This window comes from Crinia signifera, chromosome 5 (genome assembly GCF_055691185.1).
Source record: "Crinia signifera chromosome 5, ASM5569118v1, whole genome shotgun sequence".
NCBI lineage: Eukaryota > Metazoa > Chordata > Amphibia > Anura > Myobatrachidae > Crinia > Crinia signifera.
This window is the reverse complement of record NC_139221.1, coordinates 334,560,416-334,573,216: the sequence shown is the minus strand read 5'-3', so window position 1 is coordinate 334,573,216 and position 12,801 is coordinate 334,560,416. Positions and strand designations below refer to the sequence as shown.

The window sequence follows — 12,801 nt, the reverse complement described above, 5'->3', positions numbered from 1 at the left end:
ACTGTAACACAGCATTCCGTATACAGATACAGCCGCGGTCACACACAGTGTACACACACCACATATCATATTACTGACACTGTAATGCAGCATTCCGTATACAGATACAGCCGCGGTCACACACAGTGTACACACATCACATTTCAGACACTGTAACACAGCATTCCGTATACAGATACAGCTGCAGTCACACACAGTATACACACACACCACATATCATATTACTGACACTGTAACACAGCATTCCGTATACAGATACAGCCGCGGTCACACACAGTATACACACACCAAATATCATATTACTGACACTGTAATGCAGCATTCCGTATACAGATACAGCCGCTGTCACACACAGTATACACACATCACCACATATCATATTTCAGACACTGTAACACAGCATTCCGTATACAGATACAGCCGCGGTCACACACAGTGTACACACATCACATATCATATTTCAGACACTGTAACACAGCATTCCGTATACAGATACAGCCGCGGTCACACACAGTGTACACACACCACATATCATATTACTGACACTGTAACACAGCATTCCGTATACAGATACAGCCGCAGTCACACACAGTGTACACACACACCACATATCATATTACTGACACTGTAACACAGCATTCCGCATACAGATACAGCCGCGGTCACACACAGTATACACACACCACATACCATATTACTGACACTGTAACACAGCATTCCGTATACAGATACAGCCGCGGTCACACACAGTATACACACACCACATATCATATTACTGACACTGTAACACAGCATTCCGCATACAGATACAGCCGCGGTCACACACAGTATACACACACCACATATCATATTACTGACACTGTAACGCAGCATTCTGTATACAGATACAGCCGCGGTCACACACAGTGTACACACACCACATATCATATTTCAGACACTGTAACACAGCATTCTGTATACAGATACAGCCGCGGTCACACACAGTATACACACACCACATATCATATTACTGACACTGTAACACAGCATTCCGTATACAGATACAGCCGCGGTCACACACAGTATACACAGAACATATTAATCAGAGAGCTGCTTGTTTGCTTTGGTGTGCTTAGAAGATATATTGTGTAATAGAATATACACACGGTGAGATTTGCACTATTTTTCTATTCAATTTTGGTTATAGAGGCAAAATCAAATCAAAATCGAATGATCATTTTTAGCAGCATTCGATGGAGATTCGATCCCGATGCGCGTTCACTTATAATGGAAATCAAAAAGAAAAATAGTCTTCCCAGGCAACACTATATAGTACATTGATCTTCCGATCTAACCGTGTGTACGAACCTGAAGACATAGTAACACAGAGCTTGTATGTTATATGTAACGTGCAGAGCCAGATTAAGGTCTAAATGGGCCTGGAGCTGAAAATGATCACGGGCCTATTATGCGCAATGACAGGGGCTGCGGCCAGCACCTAATAATGTGGAAGGTGTGGCCAGTGTTCTGGTTGGGTGGTCTGCTCATGGGTGTGTCTCTCTTTGTGTACATACTTTCAACTAATTATATATGCCTGGAAAAGGCAGGGGGCTGGCATAGGAAAAATGCAGGGAGATACTGTATATTGGTGGGTGCCCTCCAAAGGTACACCCGCAGGATGCCGATACTTGCGGGGTAAGGCGGCACTCCGGTCATAGAAAAAATACTGAAAGCTGAAATTTGGTAGACAACATTTCAGCACCTTTTATGTGGTCACCTAAGTTTACCACAACATATACCCCTTATACAAATGATGCAACACAATAGTAACCCCTTATGAGTTTGAAAAAACTCAGGAGCCCCAGGTGTGCTCCCTACCACCAGTGCTGTGCCTGAACACGTGCAAAGGGGGCCGTGCGATCGAATTGGGCCATCTCCCGAAGGAGACGGGCCCCGTTTTTCCCCTAACCCCTCTCAACCATAAGGCCGAAGAGGGGAAAATAGGGAACGGTGGGTCCTCTTCGTCGAAGCTTAGAGCGACCCTCATTCCTCAACCCCCGGAAGGGTTAGGATGGTGGGTCCTCCGCACCCGAAGGTTTGGAGAGACCCTCAGTGGACTTCCCTCCGCCTTGCGGCTCGGGGTCGTCCTCGGGGGACCGAAGCTCTCCCCAAAAGGCGAGAGCTTCGGCACATTGGGGAAATGGAAGGCCCGAAAGGGTCGACCACACTACCCAAAAAAAACGTGACAAAACTACAAAAAACAAGGAACGTGAAAAGTGAGGAACGTGAGAGGGGAAGAGAAATAAATAATAAAGACCTCAGCCAGAAGGCCGGGGTGGGGGTGTGAAAAATTGTCCTACCCCATCCAAAAGGACGAGATAAGGACGTGAAGCGCTACCTGAAGGGAAGTGCGCAGTGCAAGTGCTTACTAGTGCATGGTGATTTTGGGATCACCCGTGCATGTTCGGCACCCCCGAGTTTCCCCGGGGGCACAGTGCAGCCTCGGACTCCAAGCAACTGACCGATCAGCGTCCGACCAAGGTTTCTCTGCTCCCATCGTAGGGCATTTTCCAGCCCCTGGCATGGGAATGGGTACTCCACTGGGCTTTTCGACTGACTCCTTTAGGGGCTGCGACCTCCTCGGAAGAGCAATCTACTCAGTCTCAGTGTCCCAAGGTTAAGGTACTAAGCTGGGCCTTTCGCGGTCTCCCCATCAGAGGCTACGAACCTCTGGAACAGGAGCCATCTACTCAGTCCCAGCCTTTCTCCGCTCCTTGGGAATGGATACTAGACTGAGCCTTTCGCTGTCTCATCCTTCAGGGGCTAAGTACCCTGTCAAGAGAGTCAAACTACTAGGCCCAGTGTTTCTCCCCCCCCCCCCTCTCACCAGTGGGTTTACGGAAACAACACCTCCTACCACTGGCAGAGGTGAAGGTACTCAGCCAGACTTTTCACCACTCCCAGGCAAAAAAGAGGGGTCCCAACCCTCCGCCCATCAGAGCAGCTACTCAGTCCAACCTTTCTCTATTCTCTGCCAGAGGCCAGTCCATACCCACTGATAAGAACAGATACTACACTTGATCTTAGCCAAGAGGCCGAGAAGCGTACACACGTCTCTTACATGCAGGGCTTATGTGTTATATGTCACGTGACATCCAGCACCTGGAGGACACATCTGTACATATGTCACCTGTACACACGTCTCTTACATGCAGGGCTTGTGTGTTATATGTCACGTGATATCCAGCACATGGAGGACACATCTGTACATATGTCACCTGTACACACGTCTCTTACATACAGGGCTTGTGTGTTATATGTAACGTGATATCCAGCACATGGAGGACACATCTGTACATATGTCACCTGTACACACCTCTCTTACATACAGGGCTTGTGTGTTATATGTAACGTGATATCCAGCACATGGAGGACACATCTATACATATGTCACCTGTACACACGTCTCTTACATACAGGGCTTGTGTGTTATATGTAACGTGACATCCAGCACATGGAGGACACATCTGTACATATGTCACCTGTACACACGTCTCTTACATACAGGGCTTGTGTGTTATATGTAACGTGATATCCAGCACATGGAGGACGCATCTATACATATGTCACCTGTACACACGTCTCTTACATACAGGGCTTGTGTGTTATATGTAACGTGATATCCAGCACATGGAGGACACATCTATACATATGTCACCTGTACACACGTCTCTTACATACAGGGCTTGTGTGTTATATGTAACGTGATATCCAGCACATGGAGGACACATCTGTACATATGTCACCTGTACACACGTCTCTTACATGCAGGGCTTATGTGTTATATGTAACGTGACATCCAGCACATGGAGGACACATCTGTACATATGTCACCTGTACACACGTCTCTTACATACAGGGCTTGTGTGTTATATGTAACGTGATATCCAGCACATGGAGGACACATCTATACATATGTCACCTGTACACACGTCTCTTACATACAGGGCTTGTGTGTTATATGTCACGTGACATCCAGCACATGGAGGACACATCTGTACATATGTCACCTGTACACATGTCTTACATACAGGGCTTGTGTGTTATATGTCACGTGATATCCAGCACATGGAGGACACATCTATACATATGTCACCTGTACACACGTCTCTTACATACAGGGCTTGTGTGTTATATGTAACGTGACATCCAGCACATGGAGGACACATCTGTACATATGTCACCTGTACACACGTCTCTTACATACAGGGCTTGTGTGTTATATGTAACGTGACATCCAGCACATGGAGGACACATCTGTACATATGTCACTTGTACACACGTCTCTTACATGCAGGGTTTATGTGTTATATGTCACGTGATATCCAGCACATGGAGGACACATCTGTACATATGTCACCTGTACACACGTCTCTTACATACAGGGCTTGTGTGTTATATGTAACGTGATATCCAGCACATGGAGGACACATCTGTACATATGTCACCTGTACACACGTCTCTTACATACAGGGTTTGTGTGTTATATGTAACGTGATATCCAGCACATGGAGGACACATCTGTACATATGTCACCTGTACACACGTCTCTTACATACAGGGCTTGTGTGTTATATGTCACGTGATATCCAGCACATGGAGGACACATCTGTACATATGTCACCTGTACACACGTTTCTTACATACAGGGCTTGTGTGTTATATGTAACGTGACATCCAGCACATGGAGGACACATCTGTACATATGTCACCTGTACACACGTCTCTTACATACAGGGCTTGTGTGTTATATGTCACGTGATATCCAGCACATGGAGGACACATCTATACATATGTCACCTGTACACACGTCTCTTACATACAGGGCTTGTGTGTTATATATCACGTGATATCCAGCACATGGAGGACACATCTGTAAATATGTCACCTGTACACACGTCTCTTACATACAGGGCTTATGTGTTATATGTCACGTGATATCCAGCACATGGAGGACACATCTGTACATATGTCACCTGTACACACGTCTCTTACATACAGGGCTTGTGTGTTATATGTCACGTGATATCCAGCACATGGAGGACACATCTGTACATATGTCACCTGTACACACGTCTCTTACATGCAGGGCTTGTGTGTTATATGTAACGTGATATCCAGCACATGGAGGACACATCTGTACATATGTCACCTGTACACACGTCTCTTACATACAGGGCTTGTTTGTTATATGTCACGTGATATCCAGCACATGGAGGACACATCTGTACATATGTCACCTGTACACACGTCTCTTACATACAGGGCTTGTGTGTTATATGTCACGTGATATCCAGCACATGGAGGACACATCTGTACAAATGTCACCTGTACACACGTCTCTTACATACAGGGCTTGTGTGTTATATGTCACATGATATCCAGCACATGGAGGACACATCTGTACATATGTCACCTGTACACACATCTCTTACATACAGGGCTTGTGTGTTATATGTCACATGATATCCAGCACATGGAGGATACATCTGTACATATGTCACCTGTACACACGTCTCTTACATACAGGGTTTGTGTGTTATATGTAACGTGATATCCAGCACATGGAGGACACATCTGTACATATGTCACCTGTACACACGTCTCTTACATACAGGGCTTGTGTGTTATATGTAACGTGATATCCAGCACATGGAGGACACATCTGTACATATGTCACCTGTACACACGTCTCTTACATACAGGGCTTATGTGTTATATGTCACGTGATATCCAGCACATGGAGGACACATCTGTACATATGTCACCTGTACACACGTCTCTTACATACAGGGTTTGCTCCAGATCACAAGGATGAACTGATAGAGAAGCTACAGACGTTCAAGCAAGGTCTCCAGAATCCGGACTCCAGCGCCCTGTTCCACACGTGCTACAATATCGCCATGGTGAGTGCGAGCAGAAGGTGGCGGAGCATTGCTGGATGCACAGGATGCTGGGTAACTGCTCCCTGCGTGCCAATAGGATGTCACAGGGATCCTGTACATTGTATGGCCTGTCTGTGCAATGCTTTATGGGATTTGTAGAAATATGTAGACATAGATGTTGGGCAAATATTATAATTATTATTTTTTCTTCGGGACACATCAGGGGCCACAGGGCTAACGCTGGGTAGTGGAGTGGGAGAGAAAGCTTCCAGCACCCAAGGTTAAACTTCTCCTGCCTCCCTGGCAGACCAGGCTCCTCCCCTTCTCATGTGTGTACAGCAGTGCCAGTAATAGGGCACCCGGCACGCACCGCATCCCCGCCATTGCTGTCATGCACAGCCTGTAGTGCGGGCCTATACCCCCAGGATTTTGTACAGGACAACCTTCTACGCGAGCTGCTACAATACATAGGCCTCCTCACAGGAGCCTGCTTGGGCCGCATCACTCAGACAGATGATGGCGCAGCTAGTTGATGCCGTCCTCATCCATGGCGAGTCTGACGGCTGAAGAAGTCCGCTTCCCAATTCAGGACTCCCTGGATAAAGATAAAGATCGCTGAGAGAGCAGGGATCTTCTCTGCCCACTGAAAGATGCTGGATGCTTCCTCCATGGTGGCCTGACTGCGAGTGTCGCCCAGGTAGTTGATATAAGCCACCGTCATAGCATTGTCCAACTGGACTTGCCTGGAAAGACCTCTGGCAAGTGACAGCCCCCAACCACGGAGGCTGGCATCCGTGGTGAGAAGAGTCCACTGGTGGATCCAGAAAGGCCTCCCCAGAGTGAGGTTCCGGTCCAGGAGCCACAAGTACCGTTGGAGACAAAGCTAACGTCTGGGCCCAGATGTTGTGGTATGATCCTTACCACTTGGAGAGAATCTTCTGCTGTAGCGGGCGGGAGTAGAACTGAGCATATTCTGCCATGTCGAAGTCCAATACTATCAAACCCAGGACCCTCGTGCAGGCATGCACAGACACCCGCTGGGGAGAGTGGAGACGCCGGATCCGGGACTGCAGAGCCAGACGGCATTCCACCGAAAGGTAGATCCTCTGACGAACCGTATCTAACCTGGCCCACAGATGGACCATAGACTGAGCCGAAAGCAGGGAAGACTTGGGCCAATTGATGACCCAGCCGTGGCGCTTCAGGAGATGCACCACTATGGCCAGGTGGTTCTGGAGAACATCTGCAGATTCCACAAGAATTAACAGGTCCTCCAGATACGGGAGTATTTGGACACCCTGGTTGCGCAGACTGCTGGCCATCACGGCCATGACCTTTGTGAACACCCGAGGGGTGGTAGACAGGCGCAAAAAAGGCGCAAAAAAATTGTTGAGCCATTTCAAGTTTGAGCTAAGGGGACGGGTACAATGACTCCTGACAGGAACAGCTTTTGAACGGACTGCTCCACAGCCCTGCGCGTTTTCAGGTTCGATGAGAGGCTCGTGGAAAAGAATGAGCTTGGTGGGCGTCACCAGAAAGAGGAGTAGCTCCGAGAGACCACTTCCCAAACCCAAGCTTCTGTTGTGGATTCTAGCCAGATGGCCGAAAACAGATATCAGCCCACCTTGGGATCCCCCAGGTGGTGTCCCACCCTGTCATGCGGATTGTTTTACCACTGGCTTAGGATCAGGGCGTCTGTTGGCCTGGGGAAGCTCACCCTTGGGTTTGGTGGATCTGGCTTCCTGTAGAGATCAAGAGGAGGCCTGTCCCCTGCTCCAGCCCTGAAGGTGAAAGGACTGGAAAGGAACGCGGGGTAGGGGCAGACGGCGGGAAAGCAGCCTTAGATGCTGCTACCGTAGCTACCATTTTTTCCTGCTCTGGTCCAAATAATAGGGAACCCTCGAAGGGAAGAGCTTCTAAATTTGTTTAGAGTCCGGGTCCGTCTTCCAAGAGCGCAGCCATAGAGATTTGCGTGCAGCTACAGCCGAAGTTGAGAGTGGCGGAAACCAGAGCTGCCTTTCCCAGGTAAAGTGCAGCCTGACGCACCTAATCAATAGTAGGCAGCAGGGTTTCTGCAGACACCCCCTCGGCAGCATCCACCGCGAGAGTAGTCCACTCAACTAAAGCCTTAGCCACCCAGGCTAGGTCAGGCCGACCTGCTGCACCGGAAGTGGTGTAAATGAGCTTTCGGAAGTACTTCAACGTCCAATCAGCTGGGTCCTTAAGGTACGCAGTAGGAATGGGCAGTGTAGAGGATTTTAGGCAAGCTAAACTTCCTATTTGGTACCTCCCAAACCTTCCTGATGACCTAATATAGTTCTCTGTATACTGGCGAATGGGCCCTCCATCCGGCGAATAGGCCCTCCATCCGGAGGTGTTCCAGATGGTGGTACGACGATGTATACTGGTGAATAGGCCCTCCATCCGGAGGTGTTCTAGATGGTGGTACGACGGTGTATACTGGCGAATGGGCCCTCGTTCCGGAGGTGTTCCAGATGGTGGTACGACGGTGGGGCCTGCCCGAGGTGGACTTGATGGCCTCTCGCCAAAATCTTTACAGTTCTCATGACCCAGGGGCTTGCCTGGTGGACGCCCTGTCCACCCTGTGGCCGTTCACACTGATGTACGCATTCCTGCCAATTTCACTCCTCCTGCAAGTGATCCGCAACCTGTAGGCGGAGGGCAGCACGTTGATTCTGGTGGTTCCACATTGACCCAGACGGATCTGGTTCTAGGATCTGCAGGCCCTGTCAGTGGCCCCTCCGATTCGTCTACCCCTGCTCCCAGACCTGTTATCTCTGGGTCCGTGTCTACTCCCAGATTTGAGGCGTCTGGCTTTGATGGGGTGACTGTTGAGACCTCCCTGCTAAGAGCCAGGGGCTTTAACTCGAGAGTGATCTCCACCATGCTGAAGGCGAGGAAACCTTCCTCGTGGGGGCCTATCGCATTTGGAGGACTTACTTTACCTGGTGTCGAACTCTCCGCTTCAATCCCAGGACTTACTGCCTGGCTAGGGTTATGTCCTCCTTGCAGTTGCAAGCTACAATTCCAACTAGTTGGTTAGTTGGACTGAAAATCTGGTACTGTATGGGGCCAAATGCCAAGAAGCAATTTGCTCACAAATTCAGGAGAATGGACAAAAACATTCAGTGAAATGTTTTAAATCAAATAGGTCTAACTACAGTACATTGTCTGAGTGACAGTTTTTGTCCATTTTCTAATTTGGGAACAAATGTCTTAATTACAAATTACATTTCCTCCTATCCAGTACCAGGTTTTATTTTTCATCCAATTAACTAGTTGGATGGTTGGAGGAAAGTTGGTCTGATGTGTGGCCAGCATGCTGAACCCTGAGGTACTCCGACTGACAGAGATAGTGAGGAGGAGGTAGACTCAGAGAAATGAACACTGAAAGAGCAATCAGATAGGTAAGATGAGAACCAGGAAAGGGCTGTATCTTTTTAAGACCTAGAGTGCAGTGTTTGTATGAGAAGAGAGTGGTCAAAAGTGTCGAACGCAGCAGAATTAGAACTTACAAGTAGTGAGTAATGGCCTTTAGACTTTGCAGTTACCAGATCATTCATCTCTTTAGTCAGTGCTGTCTCAGTGGAGTGTTGGGAACGAAAGCCTGACTGAAGACGGTCTAATAGGGTGTGAGAGTTAAGAAAGTGTGTGAGGTGAGAGTAGACAAGTCTCTCCAGTAGCTTGGAGAGGCATCGGAGCTGAGAGATAGGATGGTAGTTCGAGAGTTAGGGTCAGAATTGTGTTTTTTTAGAATGGGGTAATAAGTGCTGGATGGGAGTAATAAGTGCAGGATGGGGGTAATAAGTGCAGAATGGGGGGTAATAAGTGCAGGATGGGAGTAATAAGTGCAGGATGGGAGTAATAAGTGCAGGATGGGAGTAATAAGTGCAGGATGGGAGTAATAAGTGCAGGATGGGAGTAATAAGTGCAGGATAGGGGTAATAAGTGCAGGATGGGGGTAATAAGTGCAGGATGGGAGTAATCAGTGGCGTAACTAGAAATTTTACTCCCCCCTGCCAAAAAAATGAGTGGTGCCCCCCCTCCCATTTTTCACCCCCCTCCCATAACGTGGGGGTATGGAAAAGTGAAGGTTGCGGTTATGTGTGTGCCGAAGGCGTTGCCACGTAAAAGGGGGCGTGTCTTTATGCAACACAATAGTAGACCCCCTATACTTGCCCCTTAAACATTATACCACACGGAATGAGCAAAAATTCAAATGGAATGAGCCCAAAAAAACACATTATACCACACGGATGGAGCAAAAATACACGTTTAGGTGCCCATACATAAAGTGATGTGCTCCATGCGTTTTGAACTAGATTGCACCGCAACTAGTTAAAAACGTATGCGATGTGCTAAAGCAGCGTGCAATCTGAACTAGATGCAATGTGATTTAGTTCAAAAAGTACGTGCTGCATATACTTTTCGTGCTTTGCAATGTGGGAGGCCGCCCATCGCATTGCAAAGCAGGATCACTCTGTATATGGGCACCTTTATGCCAAAATGAAAGTGCCAAACTTCACATCATGCCACCTGGACTGAGCCAAAGTTCACATCCTGGTACCCAGACTAAGCCAAACTTCACATCCTGTTACCCGGACTAAGCCAAAATTGACATCCTGGTACCTGGACTGAGACAAAACTCACATCATGCCACCCGGACTGAGACAAAACTCACATCATGCCACCCGGACTGAGACAAAACTCACATCATGCCACCCGGACTGAGACAAAACTCACATCATGCCACCCGGACTGAGACAAAACTCACATCATGCCACACTGAAAGAGTAAAGGTGGCCATACACACGCAGATTTATCTTCAGATCTGGCTGGTTGGAACAAAACCATGGTTATGGATGAGAGCAAATGACAGTTGACCATTTGCTTGGAAATGCTGGAAAACTGCCAAAAACTGTCACTCATCCATAACCAGGTTTTTGTTGCAACCAGCCAGATCTGAAGATAAATCTTACTAGTGTATGGGCACCTTAAAAATTCACATTATGCAACATGTACTGAGCCAAAATTCACGTCATGCCACCCAGATTGAGCCAAAATTCACGTCATGCCACCCGTATTAAGTCAAAAGTCATCTCCTGCCACCCGGATTGTGTCAAAATTCAGGTCATGCCACACTAAAATCCTTGGGCACCTGGGCATCTGCCCATTAGGCCCAATGGGAAAGACGGCACTGCCAGTGGGGCCACCGTCTGGTTCAGTAGTGCCGCCTAGAGGGCAGAGACACATGGGTGCACACGCAGCACCGCAGGAGGAGCCAGAGGGCACATGACAGACTGTTCCTCCTCCTCCTCACAGCTCAGCTGAGGGTCAGTGCTACTCACAGCCAGGGGCATAACTAGAACTACCTGGGCCCAATAGCAAAATCTTTGTCACTACAATTCCCCTTAGGGGCAGCAAAGAGGGGGGAATGAGAAAGAGGGTGTTAGGAGCAAGTTAATGAGGGAGGGAGCGAGAACGAGAGTGTCGGGGAGAGAGAAAAAGATAGGGGTTTGTCAGGGAGACAGAACGACCGAGCAGGAGAGACACTAGATTAGAACACAGGACAGGAGTGGAGGCATAGATGGACAGACAGATTGGGAGCTTGGGCAGACAAAAGAACCATAGCGTATGATGGTACAGACAGAAGAATGAGAGGGGCATAGATGGACAGAAGGGAGGGGAAATAGATGGGAGGGTTATATATTGACCAATGGGAGGGGCATAGACGGATGGGCAGGGGCTTAGACAGTCAGACGGACTGGCAGAAGAGGACATAGATGGGCAGGCAGAAGGACTGGAAGGGGCATAGACAGAATGGAGGGATGGGAGGTGGCATAGGTGGACAGACGAGCATATGGAGGCATATACAGATGGATGGGAGGGAGCACAGATGTACGTATGGGGGACATAAATGGATGGACGGGAGGGGGCACAGATGTACGTATGGGGGGACATAAATGGATGGGCGGGAGGGGGCACAGATGTACGTACGGGGGGACATAAATGGATGGGCGGGAGGGGGCACAGATGTTCGTACGGGGGGACATAAATGGATGGGCGCGAGGGGGCACAGATGTACGTATGGGGGGACATAAATGGATGGGCGGGAGGGGGCACAGATGTACGTATGGGGGGACATAAAGGGATGGGCGGGAGGGGGCACAGATGTACGTACGGGGGGACATAAATGGATGGGCGGGAGGGGGCACAGATGTACGTATGGGGGGACATAAATGGATGGGCGGGAGGGGGCACAGATGTACGTACGGGGGGACATAAATGGATGGGCGGGAGGGGGCACAGATGTACGTATGGGGGACCTAAATGGATGGGCACAGATGAATAGACAGATGGACTATTGTGAAGTGGCATAGACCTGTTGTATTATAAGTTCATATGTACCCCTAATATACTTTGTTAATCAGCCCAGCCCTAATATGCTTGGTGCTTTCACCCCCCACCCCCTTTCCCAATTTCTCCCCGGTTATACACACATCCCTCCCTTCCCCCTTACATTGACATCCATTATTATACCTTACAGTTCAGGATCGCCTGCTAAGCAGCACTCTCCTTCCCCTGCAGAACTGTCTTACTGCCGTGGGGTCAGGGAGAGTTAAGGGGGGCAGCAGTGACCTCTCCTCTCTATATAGCACCGCGCTGCTGTTCCCGATCACCAGCTGCCGGCATATGAAGGGTGGAGGAGCCTGGAAGAAGCCCCCCCCGGGATGTGAAGGGACAGGACTGACGCTGATGCTCTGCTTGCCGGGTCGCCAGTATGCTGTAGTGATTGCAGTGCAGAGGCTGTAGTCGGCCAGGTCAGGGAAAGTGAAGGGAGCCGGAGACTGCTGCT

At 48.9% G+C, this 12,801-nt stretch overlaps 1 protein-coding gene and 1 pseudogene across 7 annotated transcripts in view; one reads left to right on the top strand and one right to left on the bottom strand.

Annotated features, from left to right (window-relative positions):
- Positions 1 to 12,801, top strand: part of MROH1 (maestro heat like repeat family member 1) — a 405,085-nt gene that overhangs the window by 216,343 nt on the left and 175,941 nt on the right. For all 7 annotated transcript variants that reach the window (XR_014444044.1, XR_014444045.1, XM_083145076.1 and 4 more), the window contains one exon: positions 5,833 to 5,945. Coding sequence is in view for 5 of the 7 variants with exons in the window: in XM_083145076.1 (XP_083001202.1) it covers positions 5,833 to 5,945 (113 nt within the window). In the remaining 2 variants the exon portion in view is untranslated. The remainder of the gene's footprint in view (positions 1 to 5,832; positions 5,946 to 12,801) is intronic.
- LOC146006108 (U2 spliceosomal RNA) lies at positions 2,881 to 3,086 on the bottom strand (annotated as a pseudogene).